This window comes from Sceloporus occidentalis, unplaced genomic scaffold, assembly GCF_023333645.1.
Source record: "Sceloporus occidentalis isolate IW3139 unplaced genomic scaffold, rSceOcc1.0.p SCAF_2, whole genome shotgun sequence".
Taxonomy (NCBI): domain Eukaryota; kingdom Metazoa; phylum Chordata; class Lepidosauria; order Squamata; family Phrynosomatidae; genus Sceloporus; species Sceloporus occidentalis.
The window spans coordinates 99899220-99925211 of NW_028316982.1; the positions used below are offsets into that span (position 1 = coordinate 99899220).

The 25992-nt window shown below is 40.7% G+C and overlaps 1 protein-coding gene across 1 annotated transcript in view; it reads right to left on the reverse strand.

The window, feature by feature from the left end:
- Nucleotides 1-8948: 8948 nt before the first annotated feature.
- LOC149318769 (microsomal triglyceride transfer protein large subunit-like) overlaps nt 8949-25992 on the reverse strand; it is a 29984-nt gene continuing 12940 nt past the window's right edge. Inside the window, exons 10-18 of the mRNA XM_089507875.1 lie at nt 24669-24776; nt 22998-23210; nt 21959-22173; nt 21704-21804; nt 19795-19916; nt 18867-19091; nt 16525-16649; nt 15191-15361; nt 8949-9104 (exon numbers count right to left, since the gene is read on the reverse strand). Of these exons, the coding sequence (XP_089364001.1) occupies nt 8954-9104; nt 15191-15361; nt 16525-16649; nt 18867-19091; nt 19795-19916; nt 21704-21804; nt 21959-22173; nt 22998-23210; nt 24669-24776 (1431 nt within the window). The 3' untranslated portion in view covers nt 8949-8953. The remainder of the gene's footprint in view (nt 9105-15190; nt 15362-16524; nt 16650-18866; nt 19092-19794; nt 19917-21703; nt 21805-21958; nt 22174-22997; nt 23211-24668; nt 24777-25992) is intronic.

Below are 25992 nucleotides of genomic sequence, written 5' to 3' on the forward strand. Positions count from 1 at the left end.
TCACCTTGGATAACTCCTTTAACATTCAGATGAAAAAACCAGTTCAGGTTCACTGCTTTATCAGTTTCCACTACAAAATTCCTAGATTAGTCAGTGGTGATGTTCACAAACACATCCAAAAACTAAGTAATGACTTGAAAAGACATATAGCCAACCATAAAAATGGTACTTCCTAGTGGTTAGGCTTCCTCTAGCATTCACCCCTGTCCCTGCTGTTACACTTCAACTAACTTATTCCTCAATATTCAGTGATGAGGTTTTCATGTCGAGGCAATGGTAAAAGAAATGGTTCCTTCCTCAACTTGTATAGCTGGGCCTTGGAGGGTCAAAGCATGGGGACTTTGTGGCTAGCTGAGACAAAGGCTGTCATCTGCTATCAACGCTGGCTCACAATTTTATGATTGTCAGTTAATTCTAATAAACTGGGTACTTTGTTATGTACTTATCGCAGCTCATTTTCTGTGTCTATGCATTCACACATATATAGATAACATATATAGAGATACTGCATTTTTGAACTCTTAATGGGCACTATCATTCATGATGAACACTTCCAAATAGACCACCATGTCACTGCACAGCTTTGAACAGCTTCTCCCACAGTATGGCCGCCTACATTTTAACAGCATCATCTTTGCAGACACTCAAAACATTTGAGCCCAATGTGGCAGATATGGGGTATATACCATTGGCATCACATGAATGTGTGGAGGGGGCTTGGAAGGAGATGGAAAGCATAGAACAGAGGGAGAGGGAGGGAGGATTATCGTTATTCATGCATCTCCCACTTTCCCTCAATACTGGAACTCAAGCGGGCAAGAATTAGTCAAGGTCTTCACCCTGAACCCAGCTCTGGTGACCAGTGCAAAATACAAGCCTAGGAACCTCCCCTGTCGTCTCCATGAAAGGCCAATCCAGGGCATATCTGGTTTCTTAGCCTCAGCAGGTATTGCCTCTGCAACATTGTCCTCTATTTTAATGCAAACTACATCTTGGGAGATGGGGGCTTTACTGTATATATTTGATTATAAGTCGACCTCAGTCAAGGGCATGTTTTGGGGCCAAAATTATGGGTTTTGACACGACCCATGGCTAAATTGAGTATAAAACTTGGAGGCTCCTTCAGTGTGTGTATGTGAGTGGTAAGAGGGAAGCAGCAATTGATAGTAGGCTTCAGTGTTTCAGCCTTCGCTGCCGAGACAGCACATGGATGGGAGAGGGACTGTTAAAGAGACAGCAGTCAATCACCAAGGACTCTTATCTGCTTGGCTCAGGACTGAAAGAAACTGCACCGGGGAAATCTGAAAGAGATTCTATCATATTACCATACTATCCCGTAAATAAGTTGACCTGGGATTTGGGGGTCAATCTTTGAGCATACATTTTTTGACTTATAGATGAGTATATATGGTAACTGAAAACCAAAGCTTTAACTCTCAGATTGCCCTTGATGGGGTATTGTAATGTGTGCATGTACAGTTGACCTTCCACATTTGTGGCTTTGACTTCCACGGATTTGATTGATGGCAGATTTGTTTAATATGTTCTCTCTAGGTCCTCCAGCATAACTCTGCTGGAAGTTGATCACAGAATATCTCTGAAGGACCTAGAGATTCCTAGAGAAAACACTTCTCTAGGCATTTGTAGGTCCTGCAGAGTTATTCTGTGGTCAGCTTCTAGCAGAGTTATGCTGGAGGACCTAGTGTTCTCTCAGGTTAAAAAAAAGCATTTTCCCTACTTTCACACGGATCCTGTGCCCCTAACCCTAGTGAATGTGAAGGGCCCACTGTATTCATAAAACGCACCAAACTATGGTTTGGGCCAGAGAGGGGCAAAGGAAAGCCTTTCAGTCCAGTTCTTCTGTGTTCATTCCATGTAAACAGCTATCACCTACAATGACAGAAGGAACCCTTTTATACTGTTATACTGTTGTTTCAGGTATGAAAGGAGCTAATGAAGGTTCCAAACCGTATCCTTGAGCAACAAAGGGGTTATCACAACGGACACATCCTTGACAGGAGAGCCAGTGAAATGTAGTGGTTTGGGTACTGGGATAGGACACTTGAAGTCCAGGCTTAGAATCCCTGCTCAGTTGTGGAAACCCTGCACAGCCATGGCATTGGGTGAATCACACTCTTTGAGCCTCAGATGATGGCAATGACAACCCTTCCCCCCAAACTCCATCACTTTAGGGTTTGCCATAAGTCAGAAATGACTTGAAGATACAAAACACAACCAACAGTTTCATTAAATTGACTAGAGGCCAGTCCAAAAAGCTGCTCCTTTTTCTTTTTCTCAGGAGCCCTGGTGGCACAGTGGTTAAATGCCTGTCCTGCAGCCACTCATTCACAAACCACAAGGTTGTGAGTTCAGTCCCAGCCTGGAGCTCAGGGTTGACTCAGCCTTGCATCCTTCCATAGGTCTCTAAAATGAGTACCCAGCTTGTTGGGGGCAATGAGCTTACACTTTGTAAACCGCTTAGGGAGGAGTGCTTAAGTGTACTGATAAGCAGTGTAGAAATGTACTTGCTATTGCTATTCTTCTAGAGGGCCCAGCCCAAGACCTTTGGCTGCCTGAGACAGAACAGCCATTGGCACCCCACTTTTCTCGTACCCAAAGCCAGCCAAATCACTGAAGCGCTATGCAAATATTTTTTAAAAACTAGTTCAATGTTACTGCCATAGCAAACAGCAGAAGGTGTAGCACAATAAAACACTATGCAATTTTCTATAGAAAATTAAAATACATTATACCCATATATCTGTATTGGTGTGTGTATCAGCCTTCAAGTCATCTGTTGATGCCTGCTGACCTCATGAATTTCATAGGGTTTTCTTAGGCAAGGAATACTCAGAGGTGGTTTTGACAGTCCCTTCCTCCGAAATTGCTGACCCTGCTTAGCTTCCAAGGTCAGACAGGATCAGGTACTTTTCAATATATTAAAGCACTAAAAAAATCATACTTGACTAACCTGATTATGAATTAGTGTTTAGTGACAGTGATCCTTTAGTGAGATAACTAGAATTTGCTACAGAAATTTTAGACTTTAACTTGGACTTTATAGCAATAAAAGCAAACCTTGCCTTTTGGAGGAAGGCTTTAAAATAACTCATATTTTCCCTTCAAGATATACCAAAATCTTCAGCCTGAGGCAGTTGAATCACTCTAGCGAATGGTGAGTCTGGCCCTGGCTGTGGAGCACAGTCCATCCTGAAACAGTTTGGCTGTTTAGACACACTGTGTGGCCTTTAGCCACAACTAATAGGATTTCTTGTGCCACTCATCAGACATCTTTCCGTGACTCATGGGGCAAAATCCATAGAAGATACAGTTCTAAAGATGAGCACTGGGAAGCCTCACAGATTACAATGGGAGAATTTAATTACATGCTTAATATTCTCTTCCTGGATTCATTGGGAAATATAAAAGGATTTTTACTACTGTTGGGCTTCACCCTTGTCAAGGTGAGAGGGACTTTTCTGTGACTCACTAAAGTTTTGGATTGTATTTGGTACCATGGTTTTTCGCCTCTTTCTTAAAGTGCATTCAGAATGAGCTCTTTCATCCATCATTGCTTTGACAGTCTGTTGTAATAAATGAAGTTAGCTTGGATTTTTTAATCACCATTTGTTTTATACCTGGAAGCCATTTTGTACAAATCATGTCGTTGCTACTTTTTAAAAAAACCTCTTTTCAAAAGAGGGGGGGGGAATCACCAGCAGTACATCCTGATTTGCTGTATTTTGTCTAAGTAAATGCAATTATCTGGATAAGGAACTTAGTAAATAAACAATAAATAATAAAGCTCTAACACAAAAATGATCAGGTGATTTGTTAGGTTTTTATAGCACAATTTCCACGGAGATGTTGATTGACCATAATTTCCCCTCCAGGGCCTTTTATCCTGTTCATTTATTCAATATATTTGGACATGAACTTAATTAATTGTCCGGTGGAAGTATCCTTTCCTCCTTTCCACAATGCTGAATGGCTTGCTTTAAATGCCTACATTAAATACTGCTTCTCACAAAACTGCTCTCCAAACAATCACAATTTCTCAAAGTTTAACAGCAAAATCCCTCAACCGATATGCAGCTCCTGGGTCAATGTATAAATGTTATCAACAAGCCACCACAAACACCCCTGCAGGGTCAACAGTCCAATATTTATTGGGAAAACAGTGTGGTGTCAAGTTGGGTTGAACGGGGAATATTCTAGGCCCTTTGGGGACACATAGGCCCTCAGTTTGGACACATAGGTGCAAGCCAAAGTAGACTTGGTCACTGATTTCGCCAGGACTTTGACTTTGGCACACAGAGAAGTGAGCAAACACTGCCCAGGACAACACCGTCTAGTCATTAATTCATGCCACCAAGGACAATGGTTTCAAGCACTGATTTGGCAGTGGCAGTTTTCACAGCAAGGAGAGAGTCTTCTGGCATTTGCAAGACAGAACCCGCAATCCAGTTTGGTAGTTCCATCTGCAGTTAACCCCTTGAATCCACTGATGAATATGTCTAAACCCCAAGGAACCAATGGTCTACTCTAAATGATGTGCAGATTAGATAGGCTGGACAGATTTATTGTGACATACCCTTCCAGGGTAGAGCCCATTTTCTAGACTCCTGAACTGTTGGCAGAGATAAATCAGTATGAACAATTGGCAAATGATTTGTCCCCACTGTTTACACTTTCCTCCTTTGCATTCATATATATGGCCATAGAGTAAGTCTGGGTGATAATGTATCTCTGAGGAAGTAGATTCTAGTCTACAAACCCCAAACATGCCTCCCCCTCTTTTATTAATTTTAATACATTTTATTAATATTAAAAACACAAATAATAATACAATAAATATTACAAACAACCATTAACCCCATCAATTAAACATAACACTTCCATCCTAAAAAATATTCCACTGTCCTTCTTCCTTATTCCAGTTTTATTTTTCACTCATCTAACAAACACAATATTCTTACTTACATTCAGATCATATCACTCGTACTACTTCCTATCTGCCAGTATTTTTTTCTATCTTCCCTTTGCTCTGTGGCTTTCTTTACCTACTAATCCCTACCTTTCATGGGCTCCTTCCTTTATCCTATCCTCATGGAGAACTTCCCCAAATATCCGACAGTGTAAAAAGGAGCAAATTGGGGAAGGTAATTGTTGGAGCCCAAAAGAAAACTATAGGGTTAATTTTTTAAAGCACTGTTAAAAATTGAGACGGAGGAGGAAATTACTATGCAGCCACTGTTAAAATGGGCAAGGAGTGTAGGCCACCCAATTCAGTTGGAACAATGGGGAAATACTTGGTTGAGAGGGATTAAGTATACTATTTCACGAAACCTAAGGGGAAATTATTATAAAATATTTTAACAATGGTATCTATCTCGGGAGAAACTAGCTAAAATTTACAAACTAAAAACAGATTGTGGAAAGTTGGGAAAAAGAAGGGGAATTTTACCACCGTTGGTGGGTATGTCCTCGAGTTAAAAAATACTGAAAAGGCATAAAAGAACTTATAGAAAATGTTTTGAGTATGAAACTCCAATTAAAACCAGAACTATTTTTATTAGAATAATGCAGGGCAGTCTAGAAAGAAAATTTGGAAAGGTAACATGATAACCGCAGCTAGGATGACATTCGCACAAAAATGAAAAATAGGGGATGTCTAGTGGAAAAAACACAGAAAAACTACCGATAGGGTTTTTTTAAAAGACTACAACTACTTCCCAAACAGCATGGACAGTTGATGATTTAAGATTTTTAATGTCCTTGGGAAAATAATAATAATAATAATAATAATAATAATAATAATAATAATAATATCTTTGCTTGGTGCTAAAATGAAAGCAGGCACCAGATGAGCCTTTCAGGGAAGCCCATTCTACAAACTGGGGACCACCACTGATATGGTTCTCTTCCCAGTCTGTTTCTGCTATCTTTTGCAGACCTGGGGAAAGTTACTTGCACAATTTCCCAGTCAGCAGTCTAAACAAGTAACTTTCCCAGACTGTGGCCTTTTATATACTTTTTTATTACACCATGTTGGGAGGATGTAAATGAAATGAACTGTGCATCCAATTTAAGAATATGAATATAAACACATTCTTTTATGCCTTATTGTGACAGGACCCTTTGACCCACAAAGGCCATGTCTGCAGGCTAAGTATTAAAATACAGTCAGCCCTCCATATCCACAGATATTTTATTCACAGATTCAAGCACTGATGGCTTGAAAATATTTTAAAAATATATAAATTCTAAAATGAAAACCTTGATTTTGCCATTTAGATAAGGTACATCATTTTACTATCTACTGTATTTAATGTGACTTGAACATCCATGGATTTGGGTATCCATGCCGGGTCCTGAAACCAAATGCCAGCAGATACAAGGGCTCACTGTAATGCCCAGAATCCTGTATCATAATTATGAGTGCGTTTGTTGTTGTTGAATGCCTTCAAGTCGTTTCCGATTTATGATGACCTTTCTGGTGTTATGTAGTTGTGATTGCTACATATTCACAATCTTGACATGGCTCCTAGTTTAGGGGCTATGTAGTTACCCTCAAAGTCCCCCAGTCGTGGGAATGGAGAGAGGGGTTTAAACTGGAATATAGTCTTATACATATGTAAGAACCATACAGGATTCTGGATATTTCCACAGGATACTGTAGGTTTTTTTGGTGATAGGAGTCAGTCACTGTATGACTATGTAACATCTTGAACTGGTCTCTTTATCCCATTTGCAATTTTTCCCTGCCACAGGCAATGATTTCTTGGTCAAAAGTTTTACCAAGAAAGTCCGTTCGCTCCCCACCCCCACCGCCTTTCTCCCCAAAGTGGGTATCACCATTGCTGCTGTTGCTGTTTGAGGTTTGTTGTTGTGTGGGGTTTTCTGGGGCTGAAAGTGTGTGACTTGCCCAAGGTCACCCAGTGGGTTTCCATGGCTGAGCAAGGAATCAAACCTTGGTGTCTAAAGTCGTAGTCCAAAGCTCAAACTACTATGCTATGCTGGTTCAGGATTGACTTTTCTGGATCACTATGCTAGATGTGTAATCACTAGAGGTCACTGATGGTCTACAGTTTGTAAGTTAAATACTAGCTGTTTGGAGTGGTCTGACTGTCAGTTTCCTTTGCAATGAAAAAGTAATGCATGTGTTCTTTCAGTTGGATCATGCAAAAGGGAGCAGTCTGTGTGCCACCACAATTAGTAGCAAATCTCCCACTGGTAGATTGTGGCTTTAACAATTTAATATGCCCATAGGATAACCAGGAAAAAGAATGTGTGCTGTTGTTAAGCAAGGGTTATTATGTGCGGGAATAAAATATCAGGGAACTGCTGTGCTTCTCTCGGTCTCAGATAAGGAAGACAAACTGTGGAGTGAGGGGTGCTAGAGATAAAGTCTGATTTTTCTATGTGAGCTGGCTTTAAAGCCTTTAAACACCTCTACCCAATTCCCCATTGGCATTGGGGGCTCTCTGGCTCATTGCAATGGGATGAGCACTTTGTGCTTGTACAATGTTATGGGTGCCCTATCCAAAACACCCCAGCAGCACAAGGCTGGGGGGAAGGGTGAACCACCCACTGTGAGCCTTCCATAAAACCCAGTAGCAGCATGGAGGATTAAAAATAATAACCCATATAGGTGTGCTGCAGATCATGGGCTACTTAATCGTTTGGAGCAAAGTCGGGTTAAAGGCCAAACCTGCAGTATCTCTCTGGAAATAGCCATTCATCATCAGGACAACTAGCACCAGCTTTGGAGTGAGTTCAGCATTTTCCCCTGCTGTAAACAACATGTGAGGATATGAGATTCAGTGGAAATGGTGGCAACTGCTGCAAGTCCAGAGAACATTTTGCTGCCTGCCCTGCTCCCCCTCCCAAATGCTTGTTTCCCCCATCAGCCAGATTTTAGACAGATTATGGGCCCATTTAGCCAGATTGCCGTGAAACCCTTTTCCACACTCAGCAATTCCAGCCCTTGTCTGTCCTACCTCTATAACATCACAAGGATTGAGAGTTCCTGCATGGCAAGGGGTTGGACTGGATGGCCCTTGTGGTCTCTTCCAACTCTGATTCTGTGACCTGCCTCTTGATTACATGTTTGGGTCCTGAAATCTTTGGGATTTAGATGCTGCTAACATAACATCTGGGAAGGCCATCATGGATCTCATACAAAATGAGTTTTTGCCCATAGGATCTTTTGCTGCTGTGCCCTGCCCTCTAAGATTACATTTTCATATTAAACTTATTGGAAGTAACCTTTTCAATGATGGGCTAGCATGGAGAGTCAGCTATTCCAGGTAAGATTATTAATGCTAGAGAGGCTATGGGGAGTAAGGAAAGTTATAGTGAGGACATCCTTCCTGAGTTTCATAAATGAGGCATAACTGCTATGTCTAAACAGGCACAATATTAAGCACAAATGGAAAAGTGGGCTATAAGGTGTTCAAACTCAGTTTTCCATTGGGTATAGTTTGGGTCCATCCAGCCTGTTGGGGGTGTTAAAGAATGTTAACCAGAATTCTAGCTGACCTTTTACATTATGTAACTTTATGACTACTTAGCTAAATAGCAATGGTTCTAGGTCTAGGAAGCCCCTGTACTGAATTGTGAACATGTGAAACGGGACACCAGCAAGAGTGCCTAACGTGCATTGGTGTCCAATGGCATCAAGATCAACGTGATGCGCACCAGGATCAATGTGATGTGCATTGGGAATACATTACATAGTAAAATAACAGCAGTCCTCTACTGGATATGGATGTTATGCAACTGCACAATTCTGCTTCCTGCATATGCAAGTCCATTTATGAAAACATAAGAACCTGAAAGGATTCTGGCCAAGAAATAGGGGTGGGGGGGTATGGCTCCTCCATTTTAAACTTTTTCAAGGTTAGGCATAGGTGGGAAAAGAGGAAGAACAAATCCAAGCTTGCAGGTTTTATTGTTCCATTGTCTCTGAAAGCAAGATTTTGCACATTTCTGAGTTGGCTTGATGCAAGGGGACTTCACGTCCAGGGATGATGTTATGTCTCCCTTTGCGAACAGTAGCACTGTGGTTTGCAGAAGATTCAGAGACCGTGAAAATTTCTCTGTGAGGAAGGGGGAAAAACACACCATCAGTTATCAAAGCTAACATCATAAAGCACTGAGCATCCCCTTGGTGATGTCTTAGGCAAAGAACATATTTAATGATGGTGGAGCATAAAGCTCCATCCAGGAGGGCAACGGATGTCAGCCAGTTGAAGGCAGAATGGAGCTCATCCAGAACAAACTGATTGGTGTAATTTGGGTGGGATGGGCAGAGCTGCCACCTGGTGTCATCCAGCCTACCTGAGGAAACCTATGCATAATGAGGTATTGGTTTCCTCCTAATAAACAGTTGGCCTTCCACATTTGTGGCTTTGACTTTGTTTAGATTTGATTATTTACAGTTTGATTAATATGTCCTCTCTATGAATCTCTAGGTCCTCCAATGCAGCTTGTTCTGGGGAACCTAGAAGTTCCCAGAGAAAACACTTTTCTAGGCATTTTTAGGTCCTCCAGCATCAACCTCTGGCAGATGTTGAGCACAGAGTTGCATTAGAGGACCTGGAGATTCTTAGAGAGGTGTTCTCTTAGGTAAAAATAATAGTGTTTTTTATTTGTATTTTTCCACATTCACAGGCATTCTTCACCCCCTAACCCCAGCGCATGTGGAAGGACCACTGTATAATGATTTTCCATACATGAAATGATAGCTTTATGTTTACCATTCTGAGAAACCCCCAGCCATTAAACTGGATTCCATATGCTAATATGTTGGTGATATAATATGAAAAAAACGTATATGATTGAGCAGAAATCTAAGCAGCAGTGCCATTATTCCACCCAGTATACCGTACTGGGTCCTTCTTTCATTATTAAGATGTATATGCATTATATCTTTGGTATATGGGCTTCAAAACTATGTGCAGGTTACACTTTACTGGAGCCTGCCAGTCATAGAAGTTGAAGTAATCTCTAGGGCCACAGTTCTGCATCACTTACTTAGCTATGTAATAAACCTACATAACGAAGGCTATTCTGTGTCACATACATAGTTATGTGACTACCCAAGTAGTTACATAGTGAAATAGTGTCACCCAGCCTGACCCTCCATCATCACTTACTGGGTAGCAGCTACTTTGAGCAACAGGGGTCTGTTCTCCTGTTGGTTGGAAAGCTCCTCTGAGCAATCTCTGGTACATTGGGAAGTAGCATGTTCCCTATCACAATTTTCCTTTACACCAGGAGGTACAAGGGGGTGGAAATATCAGTTAAATGCTTCCTGATTAAAAGGGGAATAAACACAGTCACTGCCCAGTACGTGAGGATTGGGCGACTTTTATGGCCCCTACCTGAAATCATAGGGATTGTGAATACAGACCAGTCACAAACACTTAATTCTAGGTTACTCGTTTATAGCGGCCTTGGTGAATTCTGGCCCTTATCTTTGTATGCTGTCAACACATAACAGAGCTTAGAAAAGTTACTTCATTGGGCTACAACTCCCAGAAGTACTCTGGCTGTTTCTGGGAGTTATCGACCAAAGATTCTAAGTAAGTCTTGCAAGCTCTCCTGCTGATATATACAATAAGAAAACCCAAGACTATAGTGCCTTGAAAGAAGAGGTAAATGACTTTCTCCTGGGTGTCAATACAAAACCAGCAAGTGATGTTTGTTTCACACCTCTGAAGTCTATGGAAGTGCCACGGCCTTTTCCTCAGAGAACAATTTTGTCTTTCACAAGAGAAAAGGTTTCTGCTCCTAACCTTGAATTAGCTTTGGGAACATTGCCAAGGGTCTCTACTTCTGATGTCACAGAGAAGCAACAGAAACCTGCTCTGGGTCTATTTATGTCAAGAGCCATCCATGAAAGATTTATCAACAACAGCACAAGAGATCAGTGATGTTATGTCTGGTGGGAAATCAATCTTGGCAGAAGAGGCAGCTGTTATGTAGCAGGGAAGGGATTTATCACTGAAGCAGTGTAAAAGATAAGCCAGCGTTCTTTGTAAGTGGGGCTCTGCTTAATACTCTTTCGCCTGGCATTGCCCAAGGCTTCCATTAACCTCCTGGTGACCTGCCGAGGCTTTATGAGAACCCACTTTAGCTCAAACTGTGGGCACTGAATTCATTATCTTTAATGAGAAGGGTGATAAATAATCGCCCTGCTAAAGATAGGGGATATTCCACTTTCCTTTGTGTATGGTTTTTTGCGCTCAAGAGTTTTGGCCAAAGTTCAGTCTGAGTCCAAAGGGGTTGACTATGAAAAGCAGTGGGGACCCACTGAGTCCAAAGGTGCAGTACTATTGCACCCAAGACTTTTAATCTGCCCATTCTTTGATTTGTTTGAATTTATATTTCATTTTCTCCCCAAAACTGGCACTCAAGTGTTATTCACTATTAGGGGATGGTTAACAATAATAAAATCTAATAAGCGAATGTGAAAACTAATTGGTATATGTGATTCACTGTACACGGCTGAGCAGTAGCCAATATGATACCTGTAATTATCACAATTTGGCTTTCTTATCTAAGGCAATACCTACAATTTTCTCTCCAGATTATGTAACAACTGTACTCTTGCTATGTATGTTTGCTTTATGCTGCTTCAGGAAACAGCATTTTGCCTAAGGGGTACCAGGTGCTGTAGGCTAGATTTCAGAGAATGAAACTGGCAAACCACCTCTGAGGATTCCTTGACTAAGAAAACCCTATGAAAAATGCATGGGTTCACCATAAGTCGACAGACAACTTAAAGGCACATACACACATAGGAAGCAGACCTCTGAACTCCACCAAGACTTGTGTTTTCATTGATGGAGACCCAACCTTTCTTCTCTATCCCAGTCTGAATTGGAAGGCTGTAATTTGATGTCAGCACATTTATCAGTAGTGACTCATTCAGTCTGAAATCCCCATACTGGGAGGGAGTTTTAACAGTAGATTTTGTGGTCCAGCAATATTTTAAAAAACAATAACTCTGTTTCTTTATGAAATATGAAGCAGATGAACGTTTGAAAGTTTGCACACTCATATGGAATGTTAGTGGCTCTTAGTAAATCTGCAGCCTATGGAGTTTGGTTTAGTTTGGTACGTATGGACAAGGACACTTATTGCTATTTATATGGTCCATGCCCTTTTGAACACTTCTCTGTCCACTGTACCTGTCATACAGTTGGCCCTTCATATCCACGGATACTTTATCCATGGATTCAAGCATCCACAGCTTGAAAATATTAGAAACACATATAATTCCAAAAAGTAAACCTTGATTTTGCCATTTTAGATAAGGGACACTATTTTACTATACCATTGTACTTAATAGGACTTGAGCATCCGTAGATTTTGGCATTCACAGGGGGCTGGAACCAAACCCCAGCAGATACCAAGCAAGGGCATACTGTATTTTTATGTACGCTTACAGGTTTAAAAAAAGTATTAAAAGGTCCTGGATCTGTTTGTGAAGGCATGAATATCATAAGGGGCCCAGTAGTGTCTTACCTCAATGAGTGACACCTCTAAGGGGCGGGGTGTGTGTGGCACCACTGCTTCCCAAACATCTGCCTTTCAGAAGAAATGCGCTGTGGCATTTGCCTGTGTCCCTTCATAACACTATAAAGATGGTGTGAGTGGGGTGAGGCTCAGTAGGAGAGAAAAGGGGAGCCCCCAAGTTGTGAAAATACTTAAATTGTAATATTTTTAATTTTAATTTTTTTACCTTTTAAAAAAATTAAAAAAGGATTTTAAAATTTTTGTTTTAAATTTTTCTCTTTTACCAATTTTTCACTTTAACCACATGAAACAATGTATATGTAAATACATTGAGGCTTTGTATGCGATATTATAATTTAAAGGTATAATTTTAATTTTGCTAATTGTTTATGTCAAAATATTACAATCACATTCACTGATTTACAAGAATTATGATTTATGAGTAACATTCGTACAAAAACATTACTAAGGAATCTATATGGTGTAGTATGCGAGCAAGTCTGTGGGGTGGGGGTGACACCATGAGTTACCGCACAGAGCGACGCCAATCCTAGTGACATCAGTGGTTGGATGTAGCAAAAAGGGCTACAGTATAGCACTTTGTTATTCTTCATCCCAAAAGAAATATGTGCATGCATAAGTCACATAACTAACAAAGTCTTGCCACAATGGCCTACTGATCTCCTTACTGTTGCAAACACAATATGGCATGATAGAGATTGCCTTTTTTTGCTTTGGCAAGAACATCACATCCTTTCTCCCTACTCACCCTCCTCTCGGAAGGACGGCATTGTGTGTGTATGTGTGAGCGTTGTCTTGATATAGTCAGATCTGACTGAACATGTAGCAACTTGACAATGTAATTCTTTTCTCAAGTGAATATTTGAAAGACCCCCAGAACTGCTAAATATGAGAAGCATGCTATTTTGGGAAGGCATGAAAACATTTCTGGAAATTATGCCCACACTTTTGTTTCAGTTTTTCCCCAGTGTTAGCACATGCTGAAGCCATAGTATATGAGGTTCGCTGTATGTGCAGTATGTTCCGAACAGATGCCTTCCTCCATGCCTAAAAAGCCACCATTCTGACATGCTGCTATGCCAAATGTAGTTAGTATTGACTTGTTAAGACAAAGCAATTGAATTCAATGTCAGCTGACCCAAATCAAAGTTGCCAAGCAATCAGACCATCCTAGGGCATTACCTCCAAATACTGTGCACCCTTAAATGTTCCAGTTATGAATACAGTTCACAGCTCTATATATCTTCCCAGTCTTTCATTTATGGATCAATGTGTGAAATGTCTCTGTCAAAATGATGATGTCAGAGATGACTCAGAGCCTCCATGACTGCATTCAAATGTACTGCCAAACATTACATGGCTACTTTTACACTTGAAGTTGTAGCAGTTAATAAATCATGGTTTATAGTAGGCTGCCAAGCCAGGAAATTGAACAATGCCTTGAAAATGTTTTGCTTACCATGGTTTGTCCTGTGTTTTCCCATTATAATTACAGTACATCTAAATTTACAAACTATATTTCGGATGATGGCCCCATGTTTGGAGTGAACTTATGAAAGTGACTGCTGAGTAGAAGGGAAAAATAAACATTTACAATTAAACTGATGCTACTGAAAGTGATGGCCCATGTGGTCTGGGAAGTTATCAGCAAATTATCAGCAGCAGGTCCCTGGCAAATTTCTAGGAAATCATGCCAATAGGATAATAACATGGCACAAATATAATACCAGTCCTTTGAACATCAGAGAGGAAAAGTCAGTTTGCCACATCAGACACCTTGAGAAGCCCTGCACTAAATTGTTTTGCCTGTTGTAGATTTTGAAGATCTGATCACATTGTTCATGCTTAACAATGACTAGCACAAAAACTGGTATGGTGTTATAGCCGAATTGACCCTCAGTGATTGAAATCCTGTATTGAAAAGCATAGTGTAAAAGTTTCACAGATGGGATTACAATGCATCTCTCCTCTCAGCCTCTCCCTGAACTCATAGTTTAGCCACTGTAGCCCCTCATCTCATAGCCATTCTGTGGCTGATGAAGAACAAGGGGAACTGGGGAAGCATCTGGCTTCATCTCCATAACCAGATGCCAATTGATGACATGATGACATCATCTGCTGAAATCTGAAGTCTCAGAAGATGATACCATCATTCTGTGTCTAGATGCTTTTCTGATCCCACCTAGCCTCCACTAGTCAGTGAATGGCTGTGGATGGGGGCTCTAAAGTGGCTGAAAGTGAGACTCTGCGGGGCTTTGTAGAGCAGTGGGTCTCAATCTTCCTAATGCCATGACTCTTTAATATAGTTCCTCATGCTGTGGTGACCCCCAACAGATGCTCTCGGTTCCTAAGACCATTGGAAATATGTTAGGCGGCCCCTGTGAAAGGGTCATTCGACTCCCAAAGTGGTTGTGACAACAGGTTGAGAACCACTGTTGTAGAGGGTTGAGGAGAATACTGTGCTCTGCATCACTGCAACCATACATGGCAACATGCAGTAGACATGCTCTAGTCTCCTAACAGATATGGACAAGTTGCTATGACTAATGAGAAACTTATCAGGAATATTTGGAATTACCATGGGTTCAAATTTGACAGCTATGGAAGGTGTATCTCTTGGCTTGAGATAATAGCTTACCTGTAAGAGACTTGTTCCTCTGTAAGCTGCAGACACATGAGCACTGGACTGCCAGAAAGTTTTGCAGCAGTATTAAAATTGGTGGCCATTTCTGCCCCTGTTTGACTTGTCACAGTGGCTTGAAAGAATGGAGCATCCAATTCTGCTTGGAAATCAATGGTCAGGGCACCTCTGTAATTGGTGAGAAAAATAATACCAGCAATGGGTTTCAAAGAAGTTAGTAACCCATTGTTAGCAATAGCCACTTATTTTAAGGTTTGCCATGTTCCACCATAAGAAAATAAGAAAAGCCCAACTGGGTTAGATCAAAAGGCTGTCTAGCCCATCTTCTGCTTCCCAAGGTGTCTGTGGCCTCTGCCTGCATTGTGATCTCTCCAGACAATCTTAACTGACAACAGAAGAACATCTAAGATAAAGTATAGGCCTAACATTGTCATTTTCCCCCTCCTGTATGACTTTAAACATCTTGGTCTGATGAAGAAGTCAATGGAGCTTCTAAAGCTTGCATGATGCAATTTGTGCATTTTGGTTGGCTAAAAAGGACATCACTCTTTTGTGGAATGTGGATTTTGTTGTATTTAGGAGTCTACAGGAAGCTCACAAGCAGCACCTTAAGTCATACATGGTCCCCATCAGGTAGTATTTAGAGGCAGGATGCCTCTCATCCTCAAAGTGGCATACAGTAATGAGGATCAGGAACCAGTAAAACTGGCAAGTTTTGCTTAAATTATAGAGGTTAACCTAAGTTGGCCCAAGTTACACAGAGGACGGAAGACATGAAACAGGTAAAAACAAGGACAGAACATCCATTAACTGAGATATCAAGCTGGTTGTGATTAAAAGCAGTAAACTTTATTATCTGTACTCAGTGCTTGCCATTTCATTTATTGAAATGGCTATAAAAGGTGATCATCAAATACCAGAGTGTAAAATACCTGTGGATAGACCCAGACTTTAAAGTTTAATTTAAAAAAAATTCTGTGAGGGAAGAGCCAAATACACTAGCTTGGCAAAAAAATTAATTTCTCTCTGATCTGTTCAAATAGATCAGTTTGGGTACATTACATTTTGAACGACATCTCCTAGAACCCCACAAGTATGGCCCAATTGAAAAAGGCTATTTTGGAACAAAACAGCACTGATGGGATGGGATGAGAAATCATACTAGGTGGTCATGGTTCCAATGCCAGTTGGTTTTCAATCATCATAACCCCAGTCCAGATCCTGCATCTGTCTTAGAGAGCTTTAGTTACTTAGTTACACTTCTAGGTTGTATGCTGTTTTGGGGCTATTTTCCATAATAATCAAGGGGAGGGGGAAACGGAAGCACATACCTTGTTTTAATGCCTGTTTTTAGTTCTTGCTCCCACATATTCACATTGATGTCAGCTGAAACATCCAATCCAAGTCCTCCTTGAAGAGTAATCACTGTTTGCAAACCAGACTGAAGTGGGATTGCCTAGGTTGTAGAATAATATTCAGATTATTCAGAGTAATAGTCACTCATTACTTTGGGCCTATGAATATTATTTACAGTGCATTCCTGTACATATCTATTCTGAAATAAGTCCTTCTGCGGTCAGTGGATAAGTCAGTAAACCAGGTATATAAGTCCTACCTTTGCCCAAACTTGTTCATAAAAAAATCTATTAAAAACTAAATTGGACGAAACTTGTAATACAGTTGGCCCTTCTTATACACGGATTCAAGCATACACGGTTTGAAAATGTTCAAACCTTGAATTTCCATTTTTTATAGGGGACACCATTTTGCTATGTCATTATATTTAATGGGACTTGAGCATACACAGATTTTGTTATACATGGGGGATCTTGGAACCAAATCCCAGCATATAACAAGGGTCCACTGTACTTACTACTCTAATAAAATCACAATTCTTCCCTGGGTGCCTATCAGATATGTTGCAACAGAACTTCCATTACTGCTAACCAATGTGATGCCATACTGTGGTGTGTGTGATTTAGACCAATACATCTGAAGGTTAACAGGTTACTGGAAACCTTAGATCCAAGGCAGGTTCTATTTAAATTTTAGAATGTTATATATTATTTAGAATAATAAAAGAAATTGTGCTATGTGCTCATCATAGCTTCAAGTCTGTAAAACCTAGGCATTTGGAAGTTGGCATGGATCAGAGGATCCAGAAGCTGTGGCTCTTAGGGTTATTTTGTTTTAAGCAAGGGATTAATTATTTTTAGTTAATTAGAATCTGCCTGTAGCTTGGAGGACTAGCTTCAGTTACTAGAAGGCAGACTTATCTTCCATTCTCTACAGGCAATGCTGCACTTAGATCTAGGAAGTTCCTTTGTCCAGAGAATTTCTTCTGCAATATCTGCCCCCCAAAAACTCAAACTCTTAAAACGGCTAAGGTGGGGTTGCTTGGTAAATGGACAGAGGAGAGCCTGAACAAGCACCAAAATGGAGGGAGAGAAACCCCATGAGAAAGAAAATGAGAAAAGAGGAATGAAAAAACAGGGCAAAGGAAAATGAAAGAGTACTCAGTGCAGGAAGAGGAAGAGTACCTGAACAGATAAAGGGAGACAAAAAGCATTTAGCTCTATTGGGGACAGGAAGAGCATAAGTGTAAATGGGTGGCTTGCTAGGTGAAAGGAAAAGCAGACCACCTAGGGTACGAAAGAGGAGAGAAAGAATACTTAGACAGGTGGAAGGAAAGATCAACAGGAGGTGAATGGGTACTAAAGCAATGCTCACTCTAGTGAAACTGAGTACTACTGATAATGTAAAACCAATACCAATCCAGCCAAGGTACCATAAAGTATTGTAAAAAATAGTACAGAGTAAGAGTGCATATCAGATTATATGAAATGTATCTTCCAACGGCAAAAATGCATCACAACTGTTCAGACTAAAACCAAATATTTTAACAAATGAATCTCCTCCGACAGGACATTTCACAACATGATGGTGCAAGAGTAAATGTCCTGCTTCTTGTAGTTACATTATGCTAACTTCCAGTGGTGGTGTGGCATGTGGGCCAGGGCTTTCTGGAAAGATTTAAAGGTGAGTAATGTTCTCATAGGTAATAGGAAGTAATGTCCTCATAGGTAAATTTCCAATACTGTACACACTGGAGACTGAGAAAGTTAATCCAAGTGCAGAGTGTTGTCATTCAAAAGATAAATACATAGCCAATATCCTTAGATTAACTTTCTCCAACATGGTTCCCTGAGAAGACAGTGGTTTATAATTCCAGTGCATTATGAGAGCAATAGACAATGTAGACTGTTTTAAAATGTGTATGTCTTATTTGTCCTTTTAAACAGTTGCATGTTTTAATTAATGTGGTTTAATTGATGTGGTTAAATGTTGGTTTGTTCCCCTCCTTGATCCATGGGGAGAGGTGGGTAAGAAATAAATATTACTATCCTCCTCCTCCTCCTCCTCCTCCTCCTCCTCCTCCTCCTCCTCCTCCTCCTCCTCCTCCTCCTCCTCCTCCTCCTCCTTCTCATGTTGGGGGGGAAAGTTGCCACAATGGAAATGTTGAGGTTTTTTATTTTAATGCAGCCACTGAGTGGATCATCCTAGGTGGTTTGGTTCAAAATGTGTTTAAACTAATGTTAAAGCAAACAAACACCTTCCTTCATGACACTTCCTTAGGTGATGTCATCTTTTATGGACAAGAGCAGACCCATACCTGTTGATGATCCATCAGCAACACATTCCCTTTGACCACACTTGTAGGTTCCCCTGAGCTCATAAAGAACTTTGACATAAGGTCTGTATATCCTTCAAAGAATGCAACTGGTCGCAACTGGACATCAAGCAAGACAGCAGACATGCCCGCCATAAATTCCTCTTCTTCATCAGCTAGGCTACCTCCTCCCATAAGACCTTCAAAGCCTTTTGCTTCAATGGCTACCTGAAATACACAGAAAGCACAGAGTAGGATGCATAAGCAATATCCCTTCTTCTTCACTGGTAGATCATCACCATTTCAGGTCATTTGGTCCTTTAAACATTTCTCTCTCTCTTTAAAGTATGTTTCTACAAGAGAACCTATTTTCCCTATTAAGAGAAGCAAGGGAAAGGAAGTGAAGGTACTTGGAGGTGTTTGCTTGCTGAGTTTACTTGAAAAGGAATATATGGTTACTTATGCTTCTGAACAGCTTTGAGAAAGAAAACATAGGACAAGGAAAGTTATATTTCAAAACAAAGTGGCACAGGGTATATTGCAGACAAAGTCAAGTAGTTTTACATCCCACTAATTGAAATGGGAAAATGAAGCACACATTTTAAATTGCTTAATGCTAACTAGTGGATGCCCAGATCACCTCTTCATTGTCTGTCTGTCTTGTATACAGTCAATTCAGGTCGTTGAACTTTAAAAACCAAGGACTTACCATATTTTGGAAAATAATGAAATCTCCTTTATATGGGAGGAAATGGACTCAAGTCTTGGACTCAACAGATATTATTTTGGGGGGAAATCAAAGGAACATATGGGGAAGCTAACAGAAATTGTATATACATCCAAGGTAAAACTTGAAAAATCTTTAGAACTAACCAATGCAAAAACCATAAGAATAAAACAGAATTAAATCAGTGATAGAAAATGTAAATACCTGAGCTGCTTGGAGTTGGTGGCCATGACTAAGGATATTGAAACTGGTGACACTCTTTCTTAGCAGACCGAAGTCAGAGAAGAGCAACTCCAGACCAAAGGTAGAGAGTGTGTCACTAGTGACTGGAGAGAGAGAGAGAGAACTGCATATGAAGACCTACCAGGAATCATTACAAGAAGAACAACATTTTCCCCCCAAATGGTTTCCTACGCAAAGCTATTCATATTACAAAATGCTGAGGAGGCTGCCACTATGGTGCATAAGCTGGACCTACTCATGTCAAAGGACCTCTGATTTGTCTGCAAAGCACCATGCTTGAGAAGAACAAGAGGTGAGGTCAATATGGAGCCCTGGTGGCACAGTCATTAAATGCTGGTACTGCAGCCAAAACGTTGTGAGTTCGATTCTGCAGGGTGCCAGAGTTGATTCATCCATCAACTCTTTCTCAGTTGGTAAAATGGGTACCCAATTTGTTGGAAGCAACTGGTTAACACATTGTAAACCACTTAGAGAGTGCTCAGTACTATAAAGTGGTATAGAAATGTAAGTGCTATTGCTATTGCTACGTAGTCATGTTTCACCAGTGATACCTCATTTTTATATGTAGGTTTACACTGGAGAAACTAAGTAACAAACTTGCAAACATGAATCAGTCTGTATAGCAGTACAGTCCTTTCCTTTAAAGAGTAGTAATGATAATGGTACCAACAGTAACCATTCAGGCATTCCTGCCTAAAATTTACTGAACATGTGAATGGGGTGTAGTGTCTCACCTGTCCCTAAAGTCATGCATGATACATTGCCCTGTCCTTAACATGTCTGCATAGCTCATCCATTGGAAAAATGGAAGCCTACATGCACACAAACGTACATGAAGAAGCCTTCCCTTTTTTGATGGATACTCTGTATATGTGAAAGCACAAATGCAGGGGGGAGGCACAACGTGGCATGTGTGTCATTAGAGGTGACTTCACATGGAGTGCTCACATGGCCTGACCTTACTTCTCATTTGTGTGTTATAGACAGTGAATACTGCCTAAACATGATGAGTGCCTTGAGCAAGCAGGAGTGCTACTTCCGATTTTGGGCTGTGAGAGGAAATCTCAGAAGGTCTTTATTTTTTAAAAAAGAAGCATGTTTTTGGAATGTTTTTTTGTAATTAAATATAAGCACAACAGTGCTATGTAGCACAAAATCACAGGAAGAGATTTTTTTAAAAAGCAGTATATTTTAGGACTACTTCTTGTGGTTTCCTTTGCTAAACGTCTGCAATACTATATAGGCAAATTGTTAACTCCTCTCTCTCTCCATTTTCAGATAAATAGAATTCTGCCTTTGATACATGCATACTTTGTTTACAGGCCTTGTTTTGTTGTTCATCACAATTTTTCAACTGCACATTATCTTTTATTGTTTTAAATAGATTCACCCTGGTCAAGTTGATCAGTGGGCCCACGGTAGTACAGTAGTTAAATGCCAGTACTGCAGCCATTCACTCACAAACCACAAGGTTGTGAGTTCAATCCTAGTCAGGGCTCAGGGTCGACTCAGCCTTCCATCCTTCCAATGTCACTAAAATAAGTACCCAGCTTGTTGGGGGCAATTAGCTTACAGTTGTAAAGACTTCGAGACTGCTTAGTGTGGTATGAAGCAGTATATAAATGAAGCTGCTATTGCTATTGGTATCTGCTGTCGTTTGGTTCCAGAATCACCACCACCCTCCCCATGGATACCAAAATCTGTGGATTCTCAAGTCCTATCATATACAATGGTATAATAAAATGGTGTCCTTTATATAAAATGGCAAAATCAAAGTATTTGTTGCATTCTTGCCTTTGACTGATAGGTGTCCGAAAATAACTTTGCTCCCACTGCCAAATGATGCAATCTCTATGTTGTAAAAATTTACCTGCCAGTGGTCTGGAGAAAGAGGTGGAGCCGCCAAGATCAGCTGAGAGGAAATAGTAATTATTTATCTGTGGATCTTTCAGCACATCTTTGATAAGCTGCCTAGGGAGGAGAGACAGAGGAAGGAAAGATATTGACATGAAGCGGAAAGTTGGAATATGGACTAGCATGAATTGCATCCAGAGATAAACTGAATCTACTAATTAATTCTGATAACAACTACCACTTTTATAATGAAGTAGAACTATATTTTTACCTGGTTGGATGATGACGGGAGTGTAAAATGCCTTGCATTTTTGACAGTAAAAATCTTGACATTTCTGGTTCAATTTCTCTGGTGGCTAACAGAGCATTGGTGAAGTCCATTGGTGAGGGATCATTGTCCAACAGAATTTCTGCAGCAGCCAGCCTTGACATTTTTGGATAAGATCTCCGTACTTCATGGAAAATGCGCTTCATTGTCATTTTAACCTAGTGTCAGAACACAGACGTTGAACACAGCTTTTGAGTTCTTTTAGTTGTCTTTTAGTGTGAAAGTTCTGCCAACTGGATTTGTACATAGCATTCCTTCCAGGGAAGATAATTCTTTGCCAGAACTTTCTGCCTAGCATCCTAGTATTTTTTTTAAATACATGGAACTATAAATGTCTATAGTTAAAATATGGGTAATCCACACTTGATCATTTGAAAAAATGTATTTTTAAAAAATGCAACCCTCCAAACCAAACATATTCCTACGGAAGGGGAAAAAAACCCTCAAAGTCACATTAGCTGATACAAACCAAGAATAGGACTAGAATATTCGGGGGGGGGGGGGCATAGATGAAGAGAAAAACATGAGAGTAAAATATATTTAATCTCTAGCTGGAATCCCTGCTCAGCCATGGAAGCCCACTGGGAGACCCTGGGCATCTCACACTCTCTCAGCCTCAGGGGAAGGCAATGGCAAACCTCCCCTGAACAAATCTTGCCAAGGAAACCCAATTATAGGGTTGCCATAAGTCAGAAACGACTTCAAGGCACATAACAACAACAACAACAGCAACCCATTCTTTAAAAAAAGATTCATTTTTAAAAGCCTGCTGGAATTAAAAAGTATTTCCCTGGCAATGGAAGGACAGCAAGGAGGGGGCTCTTCTGGCCTTTCTGGGAAGGGATTTCCAGAGCTTAAGGGCAGCCACTGATTATATAGGCCCTCTATGTTTTGGTACAGAAAACATCTAGAATGTTTAATTCAAGCTATTTGTTTTAAAGGGTACACAAAAGTTATTTTTGGAGCAAAAATATTCCCATACCGTGTTTGAGATATGCTGTGTGGAGTACCTCTGTAGTGCAGACAGTGCTGTGGCTGATGTGGCTGCAGAGCCCTCCTCTGCATAATACAGGAGGGTAGGGATGGATGATGGGAGCAGAGCACTCTTCAGAGACAGCAGATAGATCACCTTCTCAGAGTCCTTGCTGGTGGTTTTGAGCTCCTGCACCAGAGTCTCTATTCTAAGTTTTACTTCCTGTTTTATTTGTGAAGAAGAAGAAGGGCGGATTAATATGACATCAGCCACAATCCTTCCACACTATTGATGGCCCTCCACACTTGTGGCTTTGACTTTTGTGGACTTGATTATTCACGGATTTGATTAATATGTTCTCGCTAAGAATTTCTAGGTCCACAAAAATGACTCTGCTGGGGGCTGACCATTGAGACCCACTGGAGGACCTACAGATTCCTAGAGAAAACACTTCTCTAGGCATTTGTAGGTCTGCCCACTGGCATCACTAGAGGGGTGCGGGGGGTCTGGACCACACCAGGTGACACCCTAAAAGGGAGGGGGGATACCACTGCTCCTCAAACACTTACCTTTTGGCAGAAAGGGGCTGTGGCATTCACCTGCTTCCCTTTAAAATGCTTTAAGAGATGGTGGGATTGGGGTGAATCTCAGTGGGAGGAGAAAGGAAAGGTTCCAGAATTTATATAAATTACAATTTCAAATGTCACCATTTTATTTTTTAAAATATTTTTTTGAATTTTTTTTTAAATTCTTTAAAAACATCACATTTTTACTAAACCTTCATTATATATATGTAAATACATTAAGGTTGTACATATGATATTGTAACTTGAAGATACAATTTAAATTTTGCTAGTTGTTTATGTCACAACTATTAGCACTACATTCAGTGGTATATGGAAATTACAGTTTACGAGTAACATTAGTGGGGGAAAATGACTAAGGATTCTGTATGGTGTGAAATTGGAGGAAGTAAATGGGGGGAGGTGACACCATGATTTATGGCACTGGGTGACACCAACCCTAGTGGGTCTGCCAGTGCAATTTATGGTCAGCTTCTGCTCTATTTTGGCCACAGAGTTGTCTGGAGGACCTAGAGATTCCTAGAGATGTGTTCTCTCAGGTTAAAAAAAGTGATTTTTTTTTATTTGCAGATTTTTCACTTTTGCAAGGTCCTGTGCCCCTAAGCCCAGCTAACGTGGAGGGTCCACTGTAGATATTTATTTCTTGTTTATTATATGAATTTGTATCCCACTTTTCTCCAAAAACATCTTACAGTTTAAAAAATGTACAATTAAAAACTTACAAAAATGACAACTAAAATGGAATTAAACTATTACAAAATTAAAACACATCAAAGATAACAGCACTTAAAAACCAAAACAACACACCATTAAAGCTCTATTATAGCTCTATCAGCCTATTTTAACTGCTATGGTTCCATCCTGTACAATCATGGGATTTGTAGTTCGGGAGTGGGGAGATTTAGAATTCTCAGCTGAGAACTCCAGTGCCTCACCAAAGTACAATTTCTAGGTTTCCCTAGAATGAATCCACAGCAGTTAAAGTGGAACCGTAGCACTATAATTATGTAGTGTGAAAGGACCCAGGTTAGAAGAAGTTGAGCGGGGGGGGGGGGGGGGGGGCATAAGGAAACAAAGGGGAGTGGTGTCTACTCACCTGCAAACCACACAGTTTCATCTGACACAACTTGCCAATCAGACTGCCAGTAACAATCACTCCTGTTTCCCAGATGGCTGTGTCTAATTTCTTCTCATTTAGCTTATCCTGAAAAAGAATGATAAATAGGTCATAGCAAAAGTGGTTGCATGGGTATGTGTTTGTGCATGTGCACACATACATGTGTGTTTGTGTCAGAGATACTCAAGGAATTTTGAAAAAAAGAAGAAAAAGAAAGAAAATAGCAAAGTCACAGATTTTGATACAAGCTGAAGTTCTATAAAGCCAAAGATGAAGCAGACTTGCTCTCTGTAGATCCACAGAAGAGTAGGACCAATGCATGGTAACTGTAGGGAGGCAGATCTTAGCTAAACATTAGGGGACACTTTCTCATGGCAACAGTGATTTGACAATGAAAAAGACTGCTTTTGGGAAGAGTGACCTTTCCTTCACTGGAGATACTAAAGCGAGGCTAAGCAGCCTTCAGTCAGAAATGTTGTACAGCTGGCCCTCATATCATGAATTCTTTATCCATAGATTCAAGCATCCACAGTTTGAATACACACACGCACACACACACACGCACACACACACACACACACAGAGAGAGAAGGCCCTTTGCATATGTGGAGGATCCCTTCCAGACACCCCCCCCCCCCATGGCAAAAAATGTGGGACCTCAAGTCCCATTCGTTTCAGTGGCTGCATGCTCCTGGACGTGCACATCATTTTAGCATCTGGGGCTTGCTGCTGGCGTAAGCTTAAAGCCATGGATGGCAAGTCCATGTATGGAGCAGGTGTGCTGTATCCATGTGGTCCTGGAACCAAACTCCAGCAGATACCAAGGGCGCATTGTCGTTGCACCCTGCTTTGCTGATCTGAAATTGTGCAGAAATTTGGATTAAAGGATAATGTCCACATTCTCCTCCAGTTCTGAGATTCTATGTGATGAGGTCAGCTATCCTGAAGGAAAATGGTTTTCCAAGAGGAATTAACTCATACCTTAAAGTACAGTCGCCCCTCCTTTTTCACGGGGATCCATTCTGGACCCCCCGTGAAAATTAAAAAACGTGCATATTCAAGCCCTATTGGTTTGAATGGAGGTGTGCTCCCATGGGGGGTGCCATGGCACGTGCCCCATTTTAATTCCCTCCATTCACCCCCCAGGGATAATTGAGGGCGCAGGTCCCAAGTCTGCAAGAATGGAAAGAGGACTGTATAACACTTTTTGCTATAGCTCTGAGTTCTGACTTGCATCACCACAGACATTTCCTACCGCATGAAATCAGTGCACAAAGCATGTATGTCAACCCATATGTTCATC